The following is a 27,436-nucleotide window of genomic DNA, read 5'->3' as shown; positions in this document are numbered from 1 at the left end:
TGTACCTTCTATATATTAAATTTTGTTCTGAATGCTTTATTACATACATTATTTGCTATCACAGCACTTCTAAGACATCGGTATGATTACCCTGATTTAAAGACGCGAAACAGGTCCAGAGCAGTGGTTCTTTTTTTTTTTTTGAGGCAGAGTGTCACTCTATCGCCTAGGCTGGAGTGCAGTGGCACGATCTCGGCTCACTGCAACCTCTGCCTCCCGGGTTCAGGTGATTCTCTTGCCTCAGCCTCCTGTGTAGCTGGAAGTACAGGCATGAACCACCATGCCTGGCTAATTTTATATCCTTAGTAGAGACAGGGTTTCACTATGTTGGCCAGGCTGGTCTTGAACTCCTGACCTTGTGATCCGCGTGTCTCAGCCTCCCAAAGTGCTGGGATTACAGGCGTTAGCCGCTGCGCCTGGCAAGCAGTGGTTCTTAAAGTGTGATCAATCAGCAGACCACAGGGTTCCTGAGACCTTTTGGGAGGTTTTGTTAATAATACTCAGACTTTATTTGCCTTTTTTGCTCTGTTGACAAAAAATGATGTAAAAAATCATTGTAAAACTGATGTAAAAAATCAGTGGTGTCAGGCATGGTGGCATGGGCCTGCAATCCTAGCTATTCAGGAGATTGAGGTGGGAGGATTGCTTGAGCTCTGAAGTTCAACAGTTTGGACATAGTGAGGCTATGTTTTAAAAATAAACGAACTAGGGCCGGGCATGGTGGCTCACGCCTGTAATCCCAGCACTTTGGGAGGCCAAGGAGGGTAGATCATGAGGTCAGGAGATTGAGACCATCCTGGCTATCACGGTGAAACCCCATCTCTACTAAAAATGTAAAACATTAGCCAGGGGTGGTGGCATGTGCCTGTAATCCCAGCTACTCAGGTTGTTGAGGCAGGAGAGTAGCTTGAACCCAGGAAGCGGAGGTTGCAGTGAGCTGAGATCACATTACAGCACTACAGCCTGGGCGATGGAGCGAGAAACCATCTTAAAAAAAAAAAAAAAAAATGCCGGACGTGGTGGCTCAAGCCTGTAATCCCAGCCCTTTGGGAGGCCGGGGCGGGTGGATCACGAGGTCAAGAGATCGAGACCATCCTGGTGAAACCCCGTCTCTACTAAAAATACAAAAAAAATTAGCTGGGTATGGTGGCGCGTGCCTGTGATCCCAGCTACTCAGGAGGCTGAGGCAGGAGAATTGCCTGAATCCAGGAGGTGGAGGTTGCGGTGAGCCGAGATCACGCCATTGCACTCCGGCCTGGGTAACAAGAGTGAAACTCCGCCTCAAAAAAAAAAAAAAAAAAGTAAAACAGTGCCACTCTTCTCACTAGTCATTTTTGGAAAACTTTCTTTCCATAAAAATATATTAATTCCGGCTGGGCGTGGTGGCTCATGCCTGTAATCCCAGCACGTTGGGAGGCCAAGGCAGGTGGATCATCTGAGATAAAGAGTTCGAGACCAGCCTGTCCAACATAGTGAAACGGGTCTTTACTAAAAATACAAAATTAGCCAAGCATGGTGGCACATGCCTGTAATTCCAGCTACTTGGGAGGCTGAAGCAGAAGAATTGCTGGAACCCAGGAGGCGAAGTTGCAGTGAGCCAAATTGTGCCATTGCACTCCAGCCTGGGCAAGACTCTGTCTTGAAAAAAAAAATATAGGCCGGGCGCGGTGGCTCAAGCCTGTAATCCCAGCACTTTGGGAGTCCAAGGCAGGTGGATCACGAGGTCAAGAGATCAAGACCATCCTGGTCAAAAAGGTGAAACCCCGTCTCTACTAAAAATACAAAAAGTTAGCTGGGCATGGTGGTGTGTGCCTGTAATCCCAGCTATTCAGGAGGCTGAGACAGGAGAATTGCCTGAACCCAGGAGGCGGAGGTTGCAGTGAGCCGAGATCGCACCATTGCACTCCAGCCTGGGTAACAAGAGCGAAACTCCGTCTCAAAAAAAAAAAAAAAAAAATGTATATATATATATATATATATATATATATATATAAAATATATGAGATTATATATTAATAAATTAACAGTTAATAGATATTCCAGCTCCTAGAGAAATTGGTAAAAAAAACAACAAATTAAAAATATTGATGTAATCATGTAATGGGATAATTATTATTATTTTTTGAGATGGAGTCTAGCTTTGTCACGCAGGCTGGATTTCAGTGGCGTAGTCTTGGCTTACTGCAACCTCTGCCTCTCAGGTTGAAGTGATTCTCCTGCCTCAGCCTCCTGAATAGCTGAGATTACAGGCGCCTACCACTATACCCAGCTAATTTTTGTGTTTTCAGTAGAGATGGGGTTTCACCATCTTGGTCAGGCTGGTCTTGAATTTCTGACCTTGTGATCCACCTGCCTCAACTTCCCAAAGTACTGGGAGTACAGGCGTGAGCCACCAGGCTCGGGCAATTGTTTTATTCATTTATTTTTTTGGACGGAATTTTGCTCTTGTTGCCCAGGCTGGAGTGCAATGATGCAATCTTGGCTCACTGCAGCCTCTGCCTCCTGGGTTCAAGCGATTCTCCTGCCTCAGTCACCCAAGTAGCAGGGATTACAGGCATGTGCTACCATGCCCAGCTAATTTTTTGTATTTTTAGTAGAGATGGGGTTTCACCACATTGGCCAGGCTGGTCTTGAACTCCTGACCTCAGGTGAGCTGCCCACCTTGGCCTCCCAAAATGCTGGGATTACAAATGTGACCCACTATGCCTGGCCTATTTATTTTTTGAGATGGGTTTCACTCTCGTTGCCCAGGCTGGATGCAATGTCTTGACCTCGGCTCACGGCAACCTCCGCCTCCTGGGTTCAAGCGATTCTCCTGCCTCAGGCTCCCAAGTAGTTGGGATTACCGGCGCCTGCCACCTGGCCCGGTTTTTTTTTTTTTTTTTTTTTTTTTTTTTTTGCGACAGAGTCTTGCTCTGTCACCCAGGCTAGAGTGCAGTGGCACAATCTCAGCTCACTGCAACCTCCGACTCCCGGGTTCAAGCAATTCTGTCTCAGCCTCTGAATTAGCTGGGATAACAGGTGTGTACCACTACTCCCAGCTGATTTTTTAAATTTTTAGTAGAGATGGGTTTTCACCATGTTGGTCTTAAACTCCTGACCTCAGGTGATCCACCCACCTCAGCCTCCCAAAGTGCTGGGATTACCTGTGTGAGCCACTGCACCCAGCGGAATGGTGTTCAGTCAAGCACAGTGGCTCACACCTGTAATCCCAGCACTTTGGGAGGCCGAGGCGGGTGGATCACCTGAGATCGGGAGTTTGAGACCAGCCTGACCAACATGGAGAAACCCCGTCTCTACTAAAAATACAAAATTAGCCAGGCATGGTGGTGCATGCCTGTAATCCCAGCTACTTGGGAGGCTGAGGCAGGAGACTCGCTTGAACTCGGGAGGAGGAGGTCGTGGTGAGCCAAGATTGTGCCATTGCACTCCAGCCTGGGCAACAAGAGTGAAACAACTCTCAAAAAAAAAAAAAAAAAAAAAAAAAAAGAAAAGAAAAGAAAAAAAAAGGAAAAGAATTAGAAAAAAAATGGTGTACAGGGAAGAAGCCAGCAGCACAGAGAAAGATCAATCAGAGAAGGAGCACTAGTAGACCATGGTGCCTCAGAAGCCAAGGACATTTCCCAAAGCACCAAATGTTGCAAAGCAGCCAAGTGCAATGACTGAAGGCTTTTGGAAGTAGCAGTTAACTGAGAAATCAGTGGTGACCACAGCAAAGCCATACTGGTTTGGATTTCATTTAGATTTTAATGAGCTGAGTGAATATAGCCTTAGATAGGAAAAGCGAGATTCACAGACCAGAGGTTATGAAGCAAGGCCAAGAAGCCTGTTCAATTTCCATCTCCATCACTACTTTTTCTTCTGTCAGTCATTTAGCTCAGCTGCCTGGCATGGGAACTTGGGTTGTTTTACATTGGAATAGATTTTGTGAAGGAGGTATAGGAAAAGCAGGAGAGAGGGTAATAGATTGAAGACAAAGTGTGGTCACGGGAAGATTGTCTTTGTTGTGTGTCCTCAGTGCCAAATGGAAGGACATTAAAGCTATTTGTTCCCGTCAGATGACCTCTATGCTCTACATAGGAGGCAACATTAGTTGGGGAAGAAATTAACAATACCCACACAAAACGACAGATGGAGCAAGAGGTTTGGGTTGCTGGTGATTCCTGGTTTTCCCTTCATACTTCTTAGGGCTGAAATGAAATAGAAGATTGAAACAGTGGTGCTGTGTTTTGGCGTCAGGGCTAGGATTTTCTTTGGTGTACATTGTCATCTTTTTGTACTATTTCATCCTCTGCCTATTCAGTGTCCATTGGACCTGCCCCTCCTCTTTTTTCAAGAGACCGGGTCTATATTGCCCAGGTTGGTATTGAACTCCTGGGCTCAAGTGATCCTTCCACATCAACCTCCAAAGTAGCTGGAACTATAGGTGTGCACCACTGCACCCGGCTGGACCTGGCTTTTCCTGGGGCATAGTTATATAAATCCACAGAGACCCCAAATTCATTCATTGTTTTGGCAAACACTGGGAAATCTGCATCTTCAAAACAGCTTTCTGGAGACTAACCCCAAAAGGGAAATAGCAATTTGAGACTTCTTTGGAGGGCTAGTAGAAGGACAATCTGGGAGCAGGTAGAATCCAATGGCACAAGGAATTCTGACTCATGGTTTCTTTTAACTCTTGGTAAAGGGTGGTGCACTAAACAAGGCCACTCTCTGAAGTGACAAATAGAAGTGAGTCATTGCTGAGGCCACCTGGACTGAAACTGGCTGCTTACCAGAAAAGATAATATAAAGTAGTAAGTGTCCTGGGCCAGGTGTGGTGGCTCGCATCTGTAATCCCAGCACTTTGGGGGGCTGATTACGAGGTCAGGAGTTCGAGATCAGCCTGACCAACATGGTGAAATCCCATCTCTACAAAGAATACAAAAATTAGCTGGGCGTGGTGGCTAATGCCTGTAATCCCAGTTACTTGGGAGGCTGACGCAGGAGAATCACTTGAACCTAGGAGGCGGAGCTTGCAGTGAGCCAAGATCAGGCTACTGCATTCCAGCCTGGGTGACAGAGCAAGACTTCTGTGATGTCATCTTGAGGGGTCCAACCATATGTGGTTAATATAAATTCTTGTAGGGGCAATTGATTGGCATGCAAATGCTTATCCTTAGATATATTCAAAGATTACATCATTGTCCGGGCGCGGTGGCTCAAGCCTGTAATCCCAGCACTTTGGGAGGCCGAGGCGGGTGGATCACGAGGTCAAGAGATCGAGACCATCCTGGTCAACATGGTGAAACCCCGTCTCTACTAAAAATACAAAAATTAGCTGGGCATGGTGGCGCGTGCCTGTAATCCCAGCTACTCAGGAGGCTGAGGCAGGAGAATTGCCTGAACCCAGGAGGCGGAGGTTTCGGTGAGCCAAGATCGCGCCATTGCACTCCAGCCTGGGTAGCAAGAGCGAAACTCCTTCTCGGGGGGGGGGGGGGGGAAGATTACATCATTTGTTTTGAACTTGGGGAAGCAATTTTATCTCAGTTTCTTAATTGGTGAAATGACTATATTATCACTTATCTAATAGGCTGGGGTGGGCTAAATAGGATCAAGTGTCTAGTACAGGCGTCCCCAAACTTTTTACACAGGGGGCCAGTTCACTGTCCCTCAGACCGTTGGAGGGCTGCCACATACTGTGCTCCTCTCACTGACCACCAATTAAAGAGGTGCCCCTTCCTGAAGTGCAGCGGGGCGCCGGATAAATGGCCTCAGGGGGCCGCATGCGACCTGCGGGCCATAGTTTGGGGACGCCTGGTCTAGTATATACGGGGTTCACAGTTCCAATCTGCAGCCTATTCTATTTGTGCACTGACAGAAACAAACATGAATGACCCTCACTCCTGACTACATTTTATGTCCTATTACTTTTCTCTCTCTCATCTATTTTTCATTTTGGGACATTAGCAATAATTTACGTATCATTTTAAAAGCTGGATTTAATGTTTTTGAATAGAGTGTAATGTAAAAGAAAATACCTCATACCAGAATAGTATAGTTTGGTATTTAAAAATTCTAAAATATTTAATAATTACTATTGATGGGAAGACTGATATACAATGCAATTACTTATTTCACAAGATTCTGTACATCAGGGAGGCATCTTGAAGTACAATACACTAGGCTTTCATTTCTTCTTTACATTATGATTGTGAGTTTCCATGTAAGTTGGTACATGGAAAGGGAACACAAAATCCATTTTTATATACATAAAAACAAAACAAACACCCAAATAGACTTGACCCCCCAAAATGTCTTGTTGCATTTGAAAAGAACATGAATGAGATGAAAGATGAACCACATCACTTGGTGACACACAGAAGGCAAACAAGTAGCTCAGGATATCAAATCCCATTTCAAGCTTGGCACATCAAGGGTAAGAAAGGTAGTGAAAGAAGGGTTTGAAAATGTCATCTCAAGCCACAAAAAATGCTGGCAGAAGACAGTCTCCAAACCAATAAGATAGAATGGTTAGAAGTCAAGTTAGCAGTTATTGTGTGGCTACCTTATTTTATTTATTTATTTTTTTGAGACGGAGTTTCGCCCTTGTTACCCAGGCTGGAGTGCAATGGCGCGATCTCGGCTCACCGCAACCTCCGCCTCCTGGGCTCAGGCAATTCTCCTGCCTCAGCCTCCTGAGTAGCTGGGATTACAGGCACGTGCCACCATGCCCAGCTAATTTTTTGCACTTTTAGTAGAGACGGGGTTTCACCATGTTGACCAGGATGGTCTCGATCTCTCGACCTTGTGATCCACCCGCCTCGGCCTCCCAAAGTGCTGGGATTACAGGCTTGAGCCACCGCGCCCGGCATGTGTGGCTACCTTATATCCAGACCTCTAACAGATTGAGTGGAACTATCACTTATTTTCCATCCCAAGTGTTAGTAAACTTCAAGGAGGCTGGGCACAATGGCTCACACTTGCAAGCTCAGAAATTTGGGAGGCAAAGACAGATCCCTTGAGCCCAGGAGTTCAAGACCAGCCTGGGCAATATGGGAAAACCTTGTCTCTAAAAAAAATACAAAAATTAGCTGGGCATGGTGGCACGTGCTGTAGTCTTAGCTACTTAGACTGAAGTGGGAGGATCGCTTGAGTCCAGGAGGCAGAGGTTACTGTGAGCCACAATTGTGCCACTGCATTCCAGCATGGGTAACAGAGACCCTATCTCCAAAAACAAAACGAAACATATCAAAAAACTTCAAGGAGATGGAGTTTTATTTCTTTTCTTTTTGTTTTTTTGAGATGGAGTCTTGCTCTGTCACCCAGGCTGGAGTGCACTGGGGCAATCTTGGCTCACTGCAACCTTTATCTCCCGGGTTCAAGTGATTCTCCTGCCTCAGCATCTGGGATTACAGGCACGTGCCACCATGCCCTGTATTTTTAGTAGAGACGGGGTTTCACTGTGTTGGTCAGGCTGATCTCGAACTCCTGATCTCAGGTGATCCGCCTGCCTTGGCCTCCCAAAGTGCTGGGATTACAGGCATGAGCCACCATGCCCGGCCTAGGTTTTGTTTTGAACTGATACTCTGATTCTTCAGCAAGTCTTCTTATGTGGGTATGAAAGGATGAAAATCTACTGAAAGATTACATACAGAACAAATAACAGGGACCCACAGAATAAATCAGAAGAAATCTATGAAGTGGCCATGACTTCTTGAACATTAAAGTGAAGGAAAAAAGCCACATTCATCAGATTAAACAGAAACTATTAATATTTTTTTCTTCCATTTATAGTGTGGATAGGAATTAAAGTGAAATAGTGAGACTGTATGTTTTCAAAACAAATTCAAAGAAAGCAACAAAATCTTCTGTTTTAGGAAATCATATTAATATCTATTACAAATACAGAAAGCAGGGGGCCTGAGTCAATGCCCCAGCACCAATGATACTGCTACAGTGTGGAAGAGGAGGGGCAGGTGAGGTGGAAGCTGCCAGAGTCAGCAGGAGGATCAGCTCTGGAGTGAAGAAGCGCGCAGCAGGAGAGGGCAAAGAGCACGGAGGAGAAAAGGGGCGCAGTGGGCCATGATCATGCCCTCCTGGCTTCTCCAGACACCCTTTCCTATGCAGCACCCCATACCCAGCCAGACCTTACTGTCATTCTGGCTGGAAACGTGGGGACCAACAGCTCATAAATGCTCTCACAGAGTTGATACAACTCTGCTTTAAGGAGGAGAATACATTTATTGGTCAAAGCAATTTAAAGAATAACATTTGGTAAATTAAACTACAACAGCCTAAAAATGTAAGCCACAGTTTTCTGCCACATTGGCATTAAGGCTTTTTTTTTTCTTGAAACAGTCTTGCTCTGTCACCCAGGCTGGAGTGCAGTGGCATGATCAGCTCACTGCAACCTCCACTTCCCAGGTTCAAGCAATTCTCCTGCCTCAGCGGCCCCAGCAGCTGGGACTACAGGCACAAGCCACCATGCCTGGCAAATTTTTGTATTTTTTAGTAGAGACAGGGTTTCACCATGTTGGCCAGGCTGGTCTTGAACTCCAGACCTCAGGTGATCCACCCTCCTCAGTCTCCAAAAGTGCTGGGATTATAGGTGTGAGCACCACTGCACCTGAGTTTTTCTTTTTTTTTTTTTGGCAAGGAAGAAATAAAGGGATTTATTGAAAATGAAAGTACACTCCACATTGTGAGAGTGGGCCTGAGCACAGTAGCTCAAAGGCCTTTCTTATTTTTGTATATAGAAAATATACATGCTTTCTCATCTAACCAATTTTTTTTTTTTTAAGTCAGAGTCTCACTTTGTTGTCCAGGCTGGAGTGCAGTGGCATGATGTTGGCTCACTGCACGTTCTACCTTCTGGGTTCAAGCGATTTTCATGCCTCAGCCAGGTGCTATCACGCCTGGCTAATTTTTGTATTTTTAGTAGAGATGGGGTTTCACCATGTTGGCCAGGCTGGTCTCGAACTCCTGACCTCAGGTGATCCGCCCAACCTGGCCTCCCAAAGTTCTGGGATTACAGGCATGAGCCACTATGCCCAGCCTCATCTAACCAGTTTGGATTCTTGTTGCAGTTCAGGAAAACATAAGTTTCCATTACTTCCAGATTATTATTATTATTACATTTTTTTGAGACGGAATTTTGCTCTTGTTACCCAGGCTGGAGTGCAATGGTGCGATCTCGGCTCACCGCAACCTCCGCCTCCCAGGTTCAGGCAATTCTCCTGCCTCAGCCTCCTGAGTAGCTGGGATTACAGGCACGCGCCACCATGCCCAGCTAATTTTTTGTATTTTTAGTAGAGACGGGGTTTCACCATGTTGACCAGGATGGTCTTGATCTCTTGACCTCGTGATCCACCCGCCTCGGCCTCCCAAAGTGCTGGGATTACAGGCGTGAGCCACCGCGCCTGGCACTTCCAGATTATTTTAAGATAAAAATCACAACGACTTTGGAGGAAAAGGAAGAACATGTCAGATCCTGAGCTTCCTCTCAGGCTTGAGTGCCTCAAGAGGACTGTATTGCTGTGTTACGAGAGGTACAGTGCAGTGCTTTCATCTGATATGCCAGTGTGGTAAGAAGGCTTCCCCTGGAGGTAGAGACTCTTTTACCAGAAGGTTGGGGGCCTCCAGAATGTTTTCCCCACCAGGAATTGGATTTGATAGCTGGAATTTAGAGCCTACGCATTTGGGTCTCACCATCAGGGTAGGGCAGGTAAGGCTAATGGTTCAAACTGTGCCTCAGCATAGGAAGTCATCTAGGGGAAGGGGTGTGGTACAGCCAGTAAAACCTGGAACCTGCAAGCGGTCCAGAACTTTGGTGGCCAGTAAGGAAAAAAACCCCTCAAGTATGCTACAATATTGAAAGGTTCAAAAGCACTGAGAAAGTGTTATTTTGCCCCAGATGCAGCCCATAAGAATCTGTTCCAGTGAAATGCTACATTCAAAGAAGTGCTGTCCACCCCAGAAGATCCCAGAGGATGCAATTCTGGCTGTGCCGGGAAGTGCTCAAGTTTCCTCCATATGTCACTCTGGAGAAGGAGCAGCAAAGCAGCCATGTTGAGTTCCTCTCTCAACCTTCGGCATCATGGACGATGGTAGCTAAAAGAAAAAAAAGAGACAAGTTACCACATGATGTACATTGCTTGCTATTAATATATCAGTAGTAATGAAATGTTATATCCTAATTAACACTGCCTCTCTTCTGCTCCAATTCTATCTGACCTTTCTGTTGCATCTGATACTCCTCAACTGCTTCCTTCTTTCTTCAAACTCTTGGCTTCTGTAACAGTACTTTTTCCATAGTTTTCTTTCTTCTTCAATTGATCTTCCTCTGTATGCTGTCCTGGTTCATTTTCCTCTGTCCACCCTTTAAATAGAAAACAACTTCCTGGCCAGGAACCGTGGCTCACACCTGTAATCCCAGCACTTTGGGAGGCCAAGGTGGGCAGATCACGAAGTCAAGAGATCGAGAACATTCTGGCCAACATGGTGAAACCCCATCTCTACTAAAAATACAAAAACTAGATGGGTGCAGTGGCGCATGCCTGTAGTCCCAGCTACTTGGGAGGCTGAGGCAGGAGAATCCCTTGAACCCAGGAGGCGGAGGTTACAGTGAGCTGAGATCACAGCACTACACTCCAACCTGGCAACAGAGTGAGACTCTGTCTCAAAAAAAAAAAAAAAAAAAAAGAAAAGAAAAAAAAGAAAAGAAAAAGAAAACAAAAACAAAAACAAATCCCAACTTCCTTGGCTGGGCATGGTGGCTCATGTCTGTAATCCCAGCACTTTTGGGAGGCCAAGGTGAGAGGATCATTTGAGCCCAGAAGTTTGAGAGCAACCTGGGCAACATAGGGAGACTCTGTCTTTACAAATGATAAAAAAATTAGCCAGGTGTGGTGGCCTATTATGCCTGTAGTTCCAGTTCCTGAGGAGGCTGAGGTGGGAGAATGTTTTGAACCTGAGAGGTTGAGGCTGCAGTGAGCCATGATCATGCCACTGCATTCCAGCCTGGGTGACACAGTGAGACCTTGTCTCCAAAAAAAAAAAAAAAAAAAAAAAAATCCCCTCTAAAGGTCCACTGTCTTCTCTCATTCATATCTTTAGACTTTGCTTTCTTTCTGGATTCCTGGCTGCATATCTAAAGGTCTTCTAGTCATCTCCATGTGTCATAGATTCATCAAACTCAACACATGCAACTTATTTTCTAGCTTGTTCGTTGTTTGCTTTCTTCTTTTAGAATAAAAGCTTGGACAGGCATAGTACCTCACACTTGTAATCCCAACACTTGAGGCCAGGAATTCAAGACCAGCCTGGGAAACATAGGGAGACTCTATCTCTATAAAAAAAAAAAAAAGCCGGGCTCGGTGGCTCATGCCTGTAATCCCAGCACTTTGGGAGGCTGAGGTGGGTGGATCACGAGGTCAAGAGATCGAGACCATCCTGGTCAACATGGTGAAACCCCGTCTCTACTAAAAATACAAAAAATTAGCTGGGCATGGTGGCGCGTGCCTGTAATCCCAGCTACTCAGGAGGCTGAGGCAGGAGAATTGCCTGAACCCAGGAGGTGGAGGTTGTGGTGAGCCAAGACTCCAGCCTGGGTAATAAACGAAACTCCGCCTCAAAAAAAAAAAAAATAATAAAGCCTCATTGAGGACAGAGACTTGATATTTTATTTCCTGCTGTATCCCAAGGACCTAGCACTATACCTATCATGTGGTAGGTGCTCAATATTTGTTGAATAAGTGTTCAACTAAACTCCGTATCACCTTCACAGACCTCAAAAAATACAAGTTAGAAATATCACAGTCATTTTGACTACTCCTTTATCTCATCTCTCGAATCCAACAGATTGCTACATCTTGTTGATTCTATGGTTGAAATATCTTTCAAATCTATCTCCTTTGCATTCTTACTGTGGCTTCCCTGGTCTGAGCTACCACTATCCTCACGATGTTTATTTCAGTCACTTCCTGTTTTCCTTGCTGCTATAGTCTCTTCATCCTTCCATATCATCTTCCTTCTTTGCATCAGAGGTTGTTTTGAGATACACAGAATTTCCTGTTTCTAAACTGCCAATGGTTCCAACATCCTAGCATAACAGTCAAAGCATTTCAAGGAGGCACTGCAACTCATTTTCTAGCTTATTTTTACCGCACTGCCCCATACATCGTCTGCTCCAGTTACATCATGTGTTTTCCTCTTTCCCATTGTCTTGCTTAAGCTGGTCCTTCTTTTTTTTTTTTTTTGAGACCCAGTCTTGCTCTGTCACCTAGGCTGGAGTGCAGTTGCACAATCTTGGCTCACCGCAACCTCTGCTTCCTGGGTTCAAGCGATTTTCCTGCCTCAGCCTCTCAAGTAGCTGGGGCTACAGGCATGCTACCATGCCCAGCAAATTTTTGTATTTTTAGTAGAGACAGGATTTCACCATGTTGGCCAGGCTGGTCTCCAACTGGCCTTAAGTGATCCACCCACCTCAGCTTCCCAAAGTGTGGGGATTACAGGTGTGAGCCACTGTGCCTTGTCTATACTGGTCCTTCTGCTTACAAGGTTCTTTCCTTCCTTTTTGTTCAGATTAATTTTTTTATATACCTTAAGATCTAGCATAAATGTCACATTCTCTATGACTCTTTCATTTAGCAAAAACTGTGCTTTTTAGCAATGGCATCTTACTTTGTTGCCCAGGCTTCAGTGTAGTGATAAGACCATAGCTCACTGCCGCCCTAATCCCCCAGGCTCAAGTGAATTTCCCACCTCAGCCTCCCGGGAAGCTGGACTACAGGAGTGTGCCACTGCACCTGGCTAACTTTTTTAAAATTTATTTTTTGTAGAGATGGGGCTTGGCTAACACCCTTTTTGGCCTGAGCCCACCTGTACCCATGTGAATTAAAAAAAAAAAAAAAAAAAAAAAAGAGATGGGGCTCACTATGTTTCCCAGGCTGGTCTCAAACTCCTGGGATCAAGTAATCCTCCCACCTCCGCCTCCCAAAGTGCTAAGATTACAGGTATGCACCACTGTGCCAGGCCCCTGACTAATTAAAAAAAAAAAAAAAAAAATATATATATATATATGTATATTTATATATTTTAAAAAATATGCATTTTTTTGCAGAGATAGTCTTTTATGTTGCTCAGGCTGGTCTCAAACTCCTGTGCTCAAGCGTCAAGCCATCTTCCCACCTTGGCCACTCAAAGTATCGGGATTACAGGCATGAACCACTGCACTCAGCCTTATTTGGTGTCTTTTAAAATAAATATTCTAAGAATCATGTAAAGATACTTCACTGATTCCATTTGTGGCTAGCTGATTCTTTGGATATGGGTGGGTCCTTAATCACAACAGTAATTCCAAATCAAAATACTTTGTTGGATTTCTTGACTTGTTTCATGAGGACAGCTAATTAAAATGTTTATACACTAAGTTGGTAAGATCAACTGTGCTAGACAGAACTGAAACTAGAGAGGGCAAGATCTTGTCTAACTTAGTGCAGTCTCCTCATTTATAACCTGAGAGAGTAAGGTACAAGGAAGAGAGCACCCCATATCCTTGAAGTCATTGATTTTTTTCTTTCTTTTTTTTGAGATGGAGTTTCGCTCTTGTTACCCAGGCTGGAGTGCAATGGCGCTGTCTCGGCTCACTGCAACCTCCTCCTCCTGAGTTCAACCAATTCTCCTACCTCAGCCTCCCGAGTAGTTAGGACTACAGGCACGCACCACCATGCCCAGCTAATTTTTGTAGTTTTAGTAGAGACGGGGTTTCACCTTGTTGACCAGGATGGTTTTGATCTCTTGACCTCGTGATCCACCTGCCTCGGCATCCCAAAGTGCTGGGATTATAGGCGTGAGCCACTGTGCCCGGCCCATTGATTTCTTTCTCTAAATCCTGGTTCTGCAATTTACTAGCAAGTCAAGCAAGTTACTTAACCATTGTGAGTCTCCACTTCCTCACTGATAAAATGGGTATGTTATCATATCTTTGCATGTTTATTGCAAGAATTAAATAAGATAATATACATAAAACACCACAATCAGCATAGGCATTTACTATTTTTTTTTTTTACAAGAGCACAAATCCACATTTATTTATTGACTTTTCATTAGTTCTAAATCCTTGAGGGGTACAGCATCACTTGGATTCTGTGTCCAATGGTCTTACCAGGAAGGTTGCTTCGGAATTTGGCACGAACCATACCACTGTTTCCGCGGGCCCGAGTTACCTTTCCCCAGATTACTCTGGTTTTGTTTGGTTTGCCACCAGGAGTCACTGTGTTGTTCTTTGCTTTGTATACATAAGCACGTCTCTTGCCCAAATAGAATTCCGTTTCATCTTGGGCATAAACACCTTCAATTTTAAGAAGAGCTGTGTGCTCCCTTTGGTTCCAGAGACCCCGCTTATAGCCGGCAAAAATAGCCTTGGACCACAGCCTTCCAGACATAGTTCCTTTTATAAGTCCCGTTCCCAGCAGGCCTCCAAATTTCAGCAGCAGGTGCTTCTCTACTATTTTTTTTTTTTTTTTTTGGAGACAGAGTCTGGCTCTGTTTCCAGGTGCCAGGCTGGAGTGCAGTGGCATGATCTCAACTCACTGCAACCTCTGCCTCCCAGGTTGAAGCAATTATGCCTCAGCCTCCCAAGTAGCTGGGACTACAGGCATGTGCCACCACGCCCAGCTAATTTTTGTATTTTTTAGCAGAGATGGGGTTTCACCATGTTGGCCAGGATGGTCTCGACTCCTGACCTTGTGATCCACCCGCCTCGGCCTCCCAAAGTGCTGGGATTACAGGTGTGAGCCACCGCACCCAGCCGACATTTACTATTTTTATTTTTTGAGATGGAATTTCGCTCTTGTTGCCCAGGCTGGAGTGCAATGGTAAAATCTCGGCTCACTGCAACCTCCCCCTTCCTGGTTCAAGCGATTCTCCTGCCTTAGCCTCCCGAGTAGCTGGGATTACAGGCACCTGCCACCATGCCAAGCGAATTTTTGTATTTTGGTTTTGTTTTGTTTTTGAGACGAAGTCTCACTCTGTCACCCAGGTTGGAGTGCAGTGGTACAATATCGGCTGGCTGTAATTTCTGCCCCCGGGTTCAAGTGATTCTCCTGCCTCAGCCTCCCAAATAGCTGGGATTACAGGTGTGCACCACCACACCTGGCTAATTTTTGTATTTTTGGTAGAGACGGGGTTTTACCATGTTGGTCAGGCTGGTCTTGAACTCCTGACCTTGTGATTCATCTGCCTCGGCCTCCCAAAGTGCTGGGATTATATGCATGAGCCACCACACCCGGCCTAGGCATTTACTATTGCTTCTTATTTCATCCCTTTATTTTTTTTTATTTTTATTTTTTTGAGACAGAGTTTCGCTCTTGTTACCCAGGCTGGAATGCAATGGCGTGATCTCGGCTCACCGCAACCTCCGCCTCCTGGGTTCAGGCAATTCTCCTGCCTCAGCCTCCTGAGTAGCTGGGATTACAGGCACGCGCCACCATGCCCAGCTAATTTTTTTGTATTTTTTTTAGTAGAGACGGGGTTTCACCATGTTGACCAGGATGGTCTCGATCTCTTCACCTCGTGATCCACCCGCCTCGGCCTCCCAAAGTGCTGGGATTACAGGCTTGAGCCACCGCGCCCGGCCCCTATTTCATCTCTTTAAATGTAGTCTTGTAATCAACACCGTTTTCCTTTTTACTGACGTCATTAGAGTCCTTCATATCTGAACAACGTTTTTTTGGAAAACTCCATCTAGTGCATAGATGATCAGGTCTTTTAGGTCTTACCGTGTAAAATGTTTGCTTTCTTCATGAACCTCCATCTCAGAGCTTTTAAATTCATTTAATTCTTTTCTTATGGCAGCCTGTGGAGTAGAAACAAAAATGTTTCCGTTTCTTCTGCCTGCTTTGTACAGCAGTGTAACTTGCCATTTTTCTCTACTGTGTTTAACTTTCTAAGTCACTCCAACCCCTCACTGGCAACCCAGACACCAGGTCAACACTATGATACCATTTGTCTCATAATAAACCTAAAATTTTGAGTTGAATCAAAATACTTGAAAATCTGAAAGAGATATTGTAGTTTTTATAGTTTTTTTTTTTTTTTTTTTTTTTTTTTTTTTTTTTTTTTTAAGGCAGAGTCTTGCTCTGTCACCCAGGCTGAAGTGCAGTTGTACAATCTCAGCTCATTGCAACCTCCGCCTCCTGGGTTCAAACAATTCTCTTACCTCAGCCTCCTGAGTAGCTGGGATTACAGATGCATGCCACCATACTCGGCTAATTTTTATATTTTTAGTAGAGACGGGGTTTCACCATGTTGGTCAAGCTGGTCTCGAACTCTTGACCCCAAGAGATCCACCCACTTTGGCTTCCCAAAGTGTACTGATTACAGGCTTGAGCCACTGTATCTGGCCAATTTTTTTTTTTTTTTTTTTTTTTTTTTTTTGAGATGGAGACTCACTGTGTTGCACAGGTGGAGTGCAGTCATGCGATCTCCGCTCACTGCAACCTCTGCCTCCTGGGTTCAAGCAATTCTCTGCCTCAGCCTCCTGAGTAGCTGGGATTACAGGCACCTGCCACCATGCCCAGCTAATTTTTTTGTATTTTTAATATTTTTTTGTATTTTTGTATTTTTTTTTTTTTTTTTGAGATGGAGTTTCACTCTTGTTACCCAGCCTGGAGTGCAATGGTGCGATCTCGGCTCACCGCAACCTCCGCCTCCTGGGCTCAGGCAATTCTCCTGCCTCAGCCTCCCGAGTAGCTGGGCTTACAGGCACACATCACCATGCCCAGCTAATTTTTTGTATTCTTAGTAGAGAAGGGGTTTTACTATGTTGACCAGGATGGTCTCGATCTCTCGACCTCGTGATCCACCCGCCTCGGCCTCCCAAAGTGCTGGGATTACAGGCTTGAGCCACCGCGCCCAGCTATTTTTTTGTATTTTTGTATTTTTCGTATTTCACTATCTTGGCCAGGCTAGTCTTGAACTCCTGATCTCATGATCTACCCACCTTTGCCTCCCAAAGTGCTGGGATTACAGGCATGAGCCACTGTGCCCACCCCTAATTTTTTATTTTTTTTTGAGATGGAGTCTCGCTTTGCTGCCCAGGCTGGAATGCAATGGCATGATCTTGGCTCACTGCAACCTCCACCTCCTGGGTCCAAGCAATTTTCCTGCTTCAGCCTCCTGAGTAGCTGGGATTACCGGTGCATGCCATCACACCCAGCTAATTTTTGTATTTTTAATAGAGACAGGGTTTCACTATGTTGGCCAGGCTGGTCTTGAACTCCTTACCTCAAATGATCCCTCTGGCTTGGCCTCCCAAAGTGCTAGGATTACAGGCATAAGCCACCATGCCTGGCCAGCTTTTATAGTTTTTCACCGCATTATAAAAATAGAATATGGGTAATTACTAAAATATGTAGCCCAAACTCCCTCTAACCAAACAACCACTGGTTAAAATATATTTATTTCTTCCAGTATTTTTATTCTGTGATATAGCAGGGATTTTCTTTCTTTCAGTTATTGGTGATGGAGTTACCAAAACATTATACTGAGTTAGTATAACATTTTGACTTGTACAACTTGGCATTTTGTATCTTGATTTGAAATTTAGTATTATATTAAAACTAGAAGCTTTGTTTATGGTTCTCCCTTCTACTTAGTATCTTGCATCCTTCAAATAAAGAGAAAATCAGAAAAAGAGCAAGAGAGTGCTTTTCAGATACCTTGTCAGCAGGGGTCAGTTTGGTCCAAGGTTTGTCAGCTCGCCGGTCATAATCTTGAGCATCTGTTACCTCTACATATTCATTAAACCTCAGAATCTTCCTGGCAAGGAGTTCAGCCACAGTTGGCCTTTGACTGAGCTGAAGGAAATGGAGCCTCTTAGTTCACTAAGCCAAGAATTAGGCATCAATCATGCATTCAAATTGCCTCTAACCCAGTGCTTCAACCTTCACTGGAATCACCTGGGGGAGTTTAAACACTACTGATACCCGGAGATCACACCCCCAGTGGTTTTTTTTTTTTTTTTTTTTTTTTTTTTGAGACAGGGTCTTGCCCTGTCGCCTAGACTGGAGTGCAGTGGCACCATCACAGCTCACTGTAGCCTCAACCTTCAGAGCTCAAGTGATCCTCCTACCTCAGCCTCCTGAGTAGCTGATAGTATAGGTGCACACCACCATGCCCGGCTAATATTTATTTTTATTTTTGTAGAGATTGGGTCTTGCCATGTTGCCCAGGCTGCAAATTCATTTTCTTTTCTTTCTTTTTTTCAAATGCAGAAACAAAGTCTCACTGTTTTCCCCAGGCTGGTCTTGAACTCCTGGGCTCAAGCAATCCTCCTGCCATGGCCTCCCAAAGTGCTGGGATTACAGGAGTGAGCCACTGTGCCCAGCTTCAAATTCATTTCTTTCCAATCAAATAGGTCATCCAAATATAACACATACAGTTAACTGAACACATGGGCAGTAGTACCTTTCTAGTGAGCCGACGTTTAATCTCTCGTTTTTCTGCCTGACGATCAGCTTCATTTTTAGCTATAGTTGACAATCAGAAGGAAAGAATATTACTCACAAATGAGAATTTGTGTATCAAATTTTTTTTGAGACGGAGTTTCGCTCTTGTTACCCAGGCTGGAGTGCAATGGTGCGATCTCGGCTCACCGCAACCTCCGCCTCCTGGGTTCAGGCAATTCTCCTGCCTCAGCCTCCTGAGTAGCTGGGATTACAGGCATGCGCCACCATGCCCAGCTAATTTTTTGTATTTTTAGTAGAGACGGGGTTTCACCATGTTGACCAGGATGGTATCGATCTCTTGACCTCGTGATCCACCTGCCTCGGCCTCCCAAAGTGCTGGGATTACAGGCTTGAGCCACCGCGCCTGGCCTATCAAATGTTTCAGTAATTACATTACAGATATTTCTTATAGGCCCAAATCAGAATAAAATACTAACTTTGGGGATGGCTAAACAAGATAATTTTCTTGTCAATGATACAAATACTTAAGAGCAAGAGTCAGCAAACCATGGCACTGCATCTCACCAGTTGCCTGTATTTTTACTAGCCATGAACTAAGAATAGTCTTTACATTTTTATTATTATTATTATTGAGACAGACTCTTACTCTGTCAAGAGGCAGGAGTGCAGGGACGTGATCTTGGCTCACTGCAACCTCTGCCTCCTGGGTTCAAGTAATTCTAATTCTCCTGCCTCAGCTTCCCAAGTAGCTGGGACTATAGGTGCATGCCACCATGCCCAGCTAATTTTTGTATTTTTAGTAGAGATGGGGTTTCACCATGTTGGCCAGGATGGTCTTGATCTCTTGACCTTGTGATCCACCTGCCTTGGCCTCCCAAAGTGCTGGGATTACAGGCGTGAGCCACCACGCCCTGCCAGAGGTAAGAAAGTCTTACGGGATTAAAGCAAGAGGAAGACTGTTGTATTTGGGACTTGCTCTGGGCCTCAGCCCTCAGATGCTAGGAACAGGAAGGTCTCCACATGCACGGCTACCTCCGTAGCTCCCTGAACAAAGAAAAACTGGGCACATCTCCCACATACTGTCAAATCCTCCCAAATGCCCAAGGCAGTTTCAGAATATGGGAGAACACTGAAACAAAGTTTTCTAGAGTATCACAGCACACTAAACAATACCATAATAGCATCTTTCAAAGGAAGCTTGGGAAACTCTGTTCATGAGAAAATAAATAGTCCTTGCCTGGCATAGTAGCAAGACTATAGTCTTGCCAACACTCTCCTATAGCCCTTGTAGCAAATGCTTCTTTTCTCTTTTATGTATATTAAAGTCAGAAACATACAACGAAAATCTATACTTTATTTCCATAACTGGACTCACGTTGCAATATATTGCGTTGTTCTAGTTCTTCTGGTGTTGGTCTTTGACTCAGTCGCCTAAAAATGAGAGAAATAAGGATAATGTTTATGTTAAACCTCCCAATCTTGTTTATAAAGTGGCCATAGTATATATTAGCCCCTATTCAAGTAAGAAATCAACAAAATGATATATTTCATTTATAATCGTTTATAAAACAATTTCACATTAAAAGTGTTAACACAGATATAACATTATAAAAAGGAACTGTATATGCAAACAAGTGGCCAGGATTGTAGTCCTAGACCTTGATAAGAGCTATTAGCACAAAAAAGCTCAGTTAAACCTTGAGTGTCCTCATCTGGGAAGTGAAAGTTTGTACCGAACTAGTGGTTCCCAAACAAATTTGCTCCTTCGGAAGCATTAGAGACTTTTTAGAAAACGCAGATTTCCAAGGAATGTTAACAGAAATTCAGATTCAGAAAATCAGGATGAAAAATATATCTATCTATATGTATTTTTTTTATACAAAACTTCTCCTATGACTCAGAAGTCCCTCTTTAAATTTCTTTGTTGTTGTTTAAACATTTAAAAAAATACAGATGGGGTACCACTATGTTGTCCAGGACAGTCTTGAACTCCTGGGCTCAAGCTCTTCCTTCCTTGGCCTCCCAAACTGCTGGGATTATAGGCACAAGCCACTGTGCTTGGCTAGGTTTTTAAATCAGTGATTTAGGAACCACTGGAATTTAAGTTTGTCTTTTTCTGGTGATATTCTATAATTCTGTGATTTAAGTTTCAGTCTTCTCTGTGAAGTAGTTGATAAAGTTATCTCACCTGATCACAATTTTGAGCCGTTAATTCGCCAATAACAATTTATCTGCCAGGTGCAGTGGCTCACGCCTGTAATCCCAGCACTTTGGGAGGCTGAAGCTGGTGGATCACCTGTGGTCAGGAATTTGAAACCAGCCTGGCCAACATGGTGAAACCCCATCTCTATTAAAAAATATAATAATTAGTCGGGTGTGGTGGCTTGCTACTATAGTATCAGCTACTTGGGAAGCTGAGGCAGAAGAATGCTTAAACCTGGGAGACGAAGATTGCAGTGAGCTGAAGCTTGTGCTACTACACTCCAGTCTGGGCAACAGAGTGAGACTCCGTCTCAAAAAACAACAACAATAAACCACAATTTGTCATTTCTGAGATCAGAAAGTTATTCATTTCTTACTTTTAATTTATACTTCTAAGACAGTATTTACTAATTAGCTAGTACTTGCTAATTTTTCAACTCCTTTGTTGCTTGCATAAAGAACTTCCAGTCCCATTCTATATACAACTTTTCTTCTTTCTGAACAAGACCTTCCTTTTTTTTTGAGTCAGGGTCTCACTCTGTCACCCAGACTAGAATGCAGTGGTACAATCACAGCTCACTGCAGCTCTACCTCCTGGGCTCAAATGATCCTCCCACCTCAAGGTCCTTCCATTTTATTAAAAAATTTTTTAAAATTTATTTTGAGACTGGTCTGATTAATTTTTGTACTTTTGGTAGAGACGGGGTTTTGCCATATTGCCCAGGCTGGTCTCAAATTCCTGGGCTCAAGTGATTTACCTACTCAGCTCAGTCTCACAAAGGGCTTGGATTAGAGGTTGTGAGCCACCACACCCAGCTAGACCTTCCTTCCCCTCTCCTTTTTTTTTTGAGACAAGAGTCTTACTCTGTCACCCAGGCTGAGTGTACTGGTGCCATCTCAGCTCACTGCAACCTCTGCCTCCTGGGTTCAAGCAATTCTCCTGCCTCAGCCTCCTGAGTATCTGGGACTACAGGCACGCTCCACCATGCCCAGCTAATTTTTGTATTTTAGTAGAGATGGGATTTCACTATGTTGGCCAGGATAGTCTCAATCTCTTGACCTAATGATCCGCCCACGTCGGCCTCCCAAAGTGCTGGAATTACAGGTGTTAGCCACCGCTCCCGGCCGTCAGTCTTTTAAATTGCATAACTTTAGCCATCCTAGTGGACTTGTGGTGGTATCTCATTACGAGTGTCTGTTTTTAAATTTCAATCTTATTTTATAGTGACAACAACATTTGCTTTGGAGATCTACCTCTGAACAAATTTTAAAGTGTACAATACAGTATTAGCTATTTACTTATTTATATATAGACACACACACAGACACACACACACACACACACACACACACACAGTATCGCTCTGTTGCCCAGGCTGGAAGCAATTCTCCTGCCGCAGCCCCCTTGCTAGCTGGGATTACAGGTGCCCTCCACTACGCCTGGCTAATTTTTGTATTCTTAGTAGAGATGGGGTTTCACCATGTTGGTCAGGCTGGTCTTGAACTCATGATCTTGTGATCCATCTGCCTCGGCCTCCCAAAATGCTGGGATTACAAGTGTGAGCCACTGCACTGGGTCTACAGTATTAACTATAAACACGATGTTGTACAGCAGATCTCTAGAACTTACTCATCATGCATAACTAAAACTTTATACTTATTTATTAGCAACTCCCTATCACCCCAGCCTCCAATCCCCCAGCCCCTGACAACTACCATTCTACTCTCTGCTTCTATGAATGTGACAATTTCTGATACCTCACAGAAGTGGAATTGTGCAGTATTTATTGTTCTGTGACTGGTTTATTTTACTCATCCTGGCTAACATGGTGAAACCCTGTCTCTACTAAAATACAAAAAAATTAGCCGGGCACGGTGGTGCATGTAGTCCCAGCTACTTGGGAGGCTGAAGCAGGGGAATCACTTTAACCTGGAAAGCAGAAGTTGCAGTAAGCTGAGATCTTGCCACTGCACTCCATCGCAAAAAAAAAAAAAAAAAAAAAAAGGAGGCAGTTACATGGAACATAAGAAACAGATATAATGCAAATATGGGTGTGACTGTTAATTGGGTTGGCATTTTATGGTTAAACAACCAGATTAAAAAAGTGACAGAGGAGCGTTTCTGCTCTGGGAACCATTCTGATTTCTGTAGAAACTTTTGCAAAACTGTATGTCTGTCTCATGGCTGGGTGTGGTGGCTCATGCCTGTAATCTCAGCACTTTGGGAGGCGGAGGCAGGTGGATCACCTGAGGTCGGGAGTTCTAGACCAGCCTGACCAACATGGAGAAACTCCGTCTCTACTAAAAATACAAAAATAGCTGGGCGTGGTGGTGTGCCCCTATAGTTTCAGCTACTTGGGAGGCTGAGGCAAGAGAATTGCTTGAACCTGGGAGGCAGAGGTTGTGGTGAGCCAAGATTGTGCCATCGCACTCCAGCCAAAGAACGAAACTCCGTCTCAAAAATAAAAAAATAAAATACAGCTCTCACAGGCAGCTACATCCTAAATTTCCAAATTCTTAGAGGATACCCAACTGTGCTCAATACGTATTTTTTTTGTTTCTTTCCTTTTTTGTGTGTTGTCAGGCCCAAAGGGCCTCTTCCATCCTTGTCAAGAGGAGTGCTAACCTTCTCCCTTTTCATACAAAACCCAATATGTATTTTTATTTTATTTTTTATTTTTTTAGAGACGGAGTTTCGCTCTTGTTACCCAGGCTGGAGTGCAATGGCACCATCTCGGCTTACTGCAACTTCCGCCTCCTGGGTTCAGGCAATTCTCCTGCCTCAGCCTCCTGAGTAGCTGGGATTACAGGCACACACCACCATGCCCAGCTGATTTTTTGTATTTTTAGTAGAGATGGGGTTTCACCATGTTGACCAGGATGGTCTCGATCTCTTGACCTCGTGATCCACCTGCCTCGGCCTCCCAAAGTGCTGGGATTACAGGCGTGAGCCACCGCGTCCGGCCTCCAGTATGTATTTTTAAAAATTATACTCAAAGTGGCCAGACGCAGTGGCTCATGCCTATAATCCCAGCACTTTTGGGAGGCTGAGGTGGGCAGATCACAAGGTCAGGAGTTCAAGACCAGCCTGGCCAACATGGTGAAACCCTGTCTCTACTAAAAAAAATACAAAAAAAAGTCGGGTGTGGTGGCATGCACCTGTAATCCCAGCTACTCAGGAGGCTGAAGCAGGAGAATCACTTGAACCTGGGAGGCAGATGTTGCAGTGAGCCAGGATTGCGCCACTGCACTCTAGCCTGGGTGACAGAGCGAGACTCTGTCTTAAAATAAATAAATAAATAAATAAATTTTAAAAATTATATGCAAAGTGGTGGGTGTGGTGGCTCACACCTGTAATCTCAGCACTTTCAGAGGCCAAGGTGGGAGGAAGGTTTGAGGCCATGAGTTTGAGACTGGCCTGGGAAACATAGAGAGACCCTGTTTCTACAAAAAATTACAAAAATTAGCAGGGCATGATGGCACATGCCTAAGGACCCAGTTACTCAAGAAGCTGAGGCAAGAAAGTGCTTTGAACCCAAGAGCTGGAGGCAGTGAGCCATGACTGAACCACTGTACTCTGGCCTGGATGACAGAGCAAGACCCTCTCTGAAAAAAAAAAAAATGCGCTAAAAAAGATAAATGAATGCTCCACTACAAAGTAAACATCTAGGCTGGATGTAGTGGCTCATGCCTGTAATCCCAGCACTTTGGGAGGCCAAGGTGGGTGATCACTTGAGGTCAGCAGTTTGAGACCAGGCTAGCCAACATGGAGAAACCCTGTCTCTGCTAAAAATACAAAAATTAGCCTGGCATGGTCACAGGCCCCTGTAAACCCAGCTACTCAGAAGACTGCAGCACAAGAATTGCTTGAACCTGGGAGGCGGAGGTTGCAGTGAGCCGAGATTGCGCCACTGCACTCCAGCCTGAGTGACAAGGTAAGACTGTCTCAAAAAAAAAACACCCACATTTAACAATATCTAACACAAATACTGGCATACCAAATCAATCAAGCCAATGTAAGCAAAGGCCTACCGGATCAGTGTGTTTCCAATCTGGTGCCGTATTTCATTCCACTCTTCCTTGCTTTTACAAGGCCAAGAATTCAGGTTCAACTCTGGTTCACTGGGTCTGTGGTTCAACTTCATTGCCAGTGTGTCTTTCCTCTTCACTTTGTTGGCCAGAGCACCTTTGCACATGGGAAGAAAATAATGTAGGACTTGAAGCTTGAAGCAAAAGGTTCAACCTTACCTGGAGCTAGGCAGGAGTCTGAACAACTACAATACTTAACTTCCAGTTCTCACCTGGCCTCAAACGATCCAGCCAAACACTGAGGTGGGGGTAAAGCTAAAGACACCTAAAAATCTTTTTAGCCAGATGGACTCAGATGGTTAAAAGGTATCTTCTCTTTTCTATCATTCCTCTACATTTTTCCTCCTTGGTAAGAGTTGCTACAGTAGAGAGAATCTAAGCATGGGACAGCCCTCTGAATTAAAACATGAAAGCTTTCATACTAACACCTCATATTCTGTCTGTTTTTAAAGCTGCCTTTCTACTTTAATTAACCAGGACTCAATTATGTGCAAAGACATGTGGGCATGAACATGTTTAATTTTCTCTGCCCTATGGCAGAGAAAGGAAAACCATCATTAGACCAAAGGAAAAATACCACTTTTTTTTTTTTTTTTTTTTTTTGAGACAGAGTTTCACTCTTGTTACCCAGGCTGGAGTGCAATGGCGAGATCTTGGCCCACCACAACCTCTGCCTCCTGGGTTCAAGCAATTCTCCTGCCTCAGCCTCCCAAGTAGCTGGGACTACAGGCATGCGCCACCATGCCCAGCTAATTTTTGTATTTTTAGTAGAGATGGGGTTTCACCTTGTTGACCAGGATGGTCTCGATCTCTTGACCTCATGATCCACCCGCCTCGGCCTCCCAAAGTGCTGGGATTATAGGCGTGAGCCACCGCACCCGGCTGAAAAATACCACTTTTACCTTTTCACCTTAGCCCGTGTGCCACCTTTCCTCTCCTCCGTATTTTTATTTTTTGAGATGGAGTCTCCCTCTGTCACCCAGGCTGCAATGCAATGGTATGATCTCGGGTCACTGCAACCTCTGTCTCCCAGGCTCAAGCGATTCTCCTACCTCAGGCTCCCAAGTAGCTGGGGTTACAGGTGCCCACCCCCATGCCTGGCTAATTTTTTGTATTTTTAGAAGAGATGGGGTTTCACCATGCTGGCCAGACTGGCCTCAAACTCCTCACCTCAGGTGATCTACTCATCTTGGACTCCCAAAGTGCTGGGATTAGAGGTGTGAGCCACTGTGCCCGGCCCTATATTCTTTAATATCATTAAGGTGAATAGTTTTTAAATTGGAGGCAAACAAAAACCTGAATTTAGTAAAGCCATTATGGAAAATGGTATGGAGGTTCCTCAAAAAACTGAAAATAGGCCAAGTGAGGTGGCTCATGCCTGTAATGCAGCACACTGGGAGGCCAAGGAAGGAGGATTGCTTGAGGCTATAAGTTTTTTTTTTTTTTTTTTTTTTTTTTCTGAGACGGACTTTCGCTCTTGTTACCCAGGCTGGAGTGCAATGGCGCGATCTCGGCTCACCGCAACCGTAACCTCCGCCTCCTGGGTTCAGGCGATTCTCCTGCCTCAGCCTCCTGAGTAGCTGGGATTACAGGCATGCGCCACCATGTCCAGCTAATTTTTTGTATTTTTAGTAGAGGCAGGGTTTCACCATGTTGACCAGGATGGTCTCGATCTCTTGACCTCGTGATCCACCTGCCTCGGCCTCCCAAAGTGCTGGGATTACAGGTGTGAGCCACCGCGCCCAGCGAGTCTAGAAGTTTGAGACCAATCTGGGCAACACAGCAAGACTCCGTCTCTATTTAAAAAAGAAAACAGCCGGGCGCGGTGGCTCAAGCCTGTAATCCCAGCACTTTGGGAGGCTGAGGCGGGTGGATCACGAGGTCAAGAGATGGAGACCATCCTGGTCAACATGGTGAAACCCCATCTCTACTAAAAACACAAAAAAGTAGCTGGGCATGGTGGCGCTTGCCTGTAATCCCAGCTACTCAGGAGGCTGAGGCAGGAGAATTGCTTGAACCCAGGAGGCGGAGGTTGCAGTGAGCCGAGATCGCGCCATTGCACTCCAGCCTGGGTAACAAAAGCGAAACTCCGTCTCAAAAAAAAAAAAAAAAAAAAAAAGAAAACAAAACAAAAAAAATTCCCTTAAAAATAGAACTACCCTTCAAAGTATCAAGTCACCTGCACTCATGAAAAAACAAAAATAGAACTACCATATGATCCAGCAATCCCACTGTCGGGTACATATCCAAAAGAAAGGAAATCAGTAAATCAATCAATCATGTTTATTACAGTACTACTTATAAACCCCAAGATATGGAATCAGACTAAGTGTCCAACAGTGAATGAAGGGATAAGAAAAAGTGGTGTATATATACAATTGAATATTATTCTGCCAAGAAAAAGAAAGAAATCCTGTCATTTGTAACAAAATGGATGGAACTGGAGGACATTACCTTAAGTGAAATAAGCCAGGCACAGAAAGATACATGTTGCATGTTCTTATTCTTATGTGGGAGCTGAAAAAGTTGATCTCATGGAGGCAGTAAAGAAAATGGTTAGCAGAAGCTGGGAAGGGTAGAGAGGATACGGGATAGACAGGTTGGTTAACAGGTATAAAAACAGAACTATACAGAAGGAAATAAGATCTAGGTCAGGAGAGGTGGCTCATGCCTGTAATCAAAGCATTTTGGGA

At 44.5% G+C, this 27,436-nt stretch overlaps 1 protein-coding gene and 2 pseudogenes across 15 annotated transcripts in view; all 3 read right to left on the bottom strand.

The window, feature by feature from the left end:
• Positions 1-6,040: 6,040 nt before the first annotated feature.
• The window catches only part of PHACTR4 (phosphatase and actin regulator 4), a 124,137-nt gene continuing 102,741 nt past the window's right edge, over positions 6,041-27,436 (bottom strand). For all 15 annotated transcript variants that reach the window (XM_074380363.1, XM_074380364.1, XM_039473900.2 and 12 more), the window contains 6 exons: positions 24,687-24,840; positions 19,828-19,883; positions 18,451-18,512; positions 17,703-17,840; positions 15,762-15,838; positions 6,041-10,092 (listed from right to left, as the gene is read on the bottom strand). In XM_074380363.1, coding sequence (XP_074236464.1) covers positions 10,077-10,092; positions 15,762-15,838; positions 17,703-17,840; positions 18,451-18,512; positions 19,828-19,883; positions 24,687-24,840 — 503 coding nt within the window. In that variant the 3' untranslated portion in view covers positions 6,041-10,076. The remainder of the gene's footprint in view (positions 10,093-15,761; positions 15,839-17,702; positions 17,841-18,450; positions 18,513-19,827; positions 19,884-24,686; positions 24,841-27,436) is intronic.
• LOC101036729 (large ribosomal subunit protein eL33 pseudogene) lies at positions 14,031-15,755 on the bottom strand (annotated as a pseudogene).
• LOC120366248 (U6atac minor spliceosomal RNA) lies at positions 23,165-23,302 on the bottom strand (annotated as a pseudogene).

Source organism: Saimiri boliviensis, chromosome 11 (assembly GCF_048565385.1).
Source record: "Saimiri boliviensis isolate mSaiBol1 chromosome 11, mSaiBol1.pri, whole genome shotgun sequence".
NCBI classification, from domain to species: domain Eukaryota; kingdom Metazoa; phylum Chordata; class Mammalia; order Primates; family Cebidae; genus Saimiri; species Saimiri boliviensis.
The sequence above is the reverse complement of the archived record's forward strand: the minus strand, read 5'-3'. Positions and strand labels throughout refer to the sequence as shown.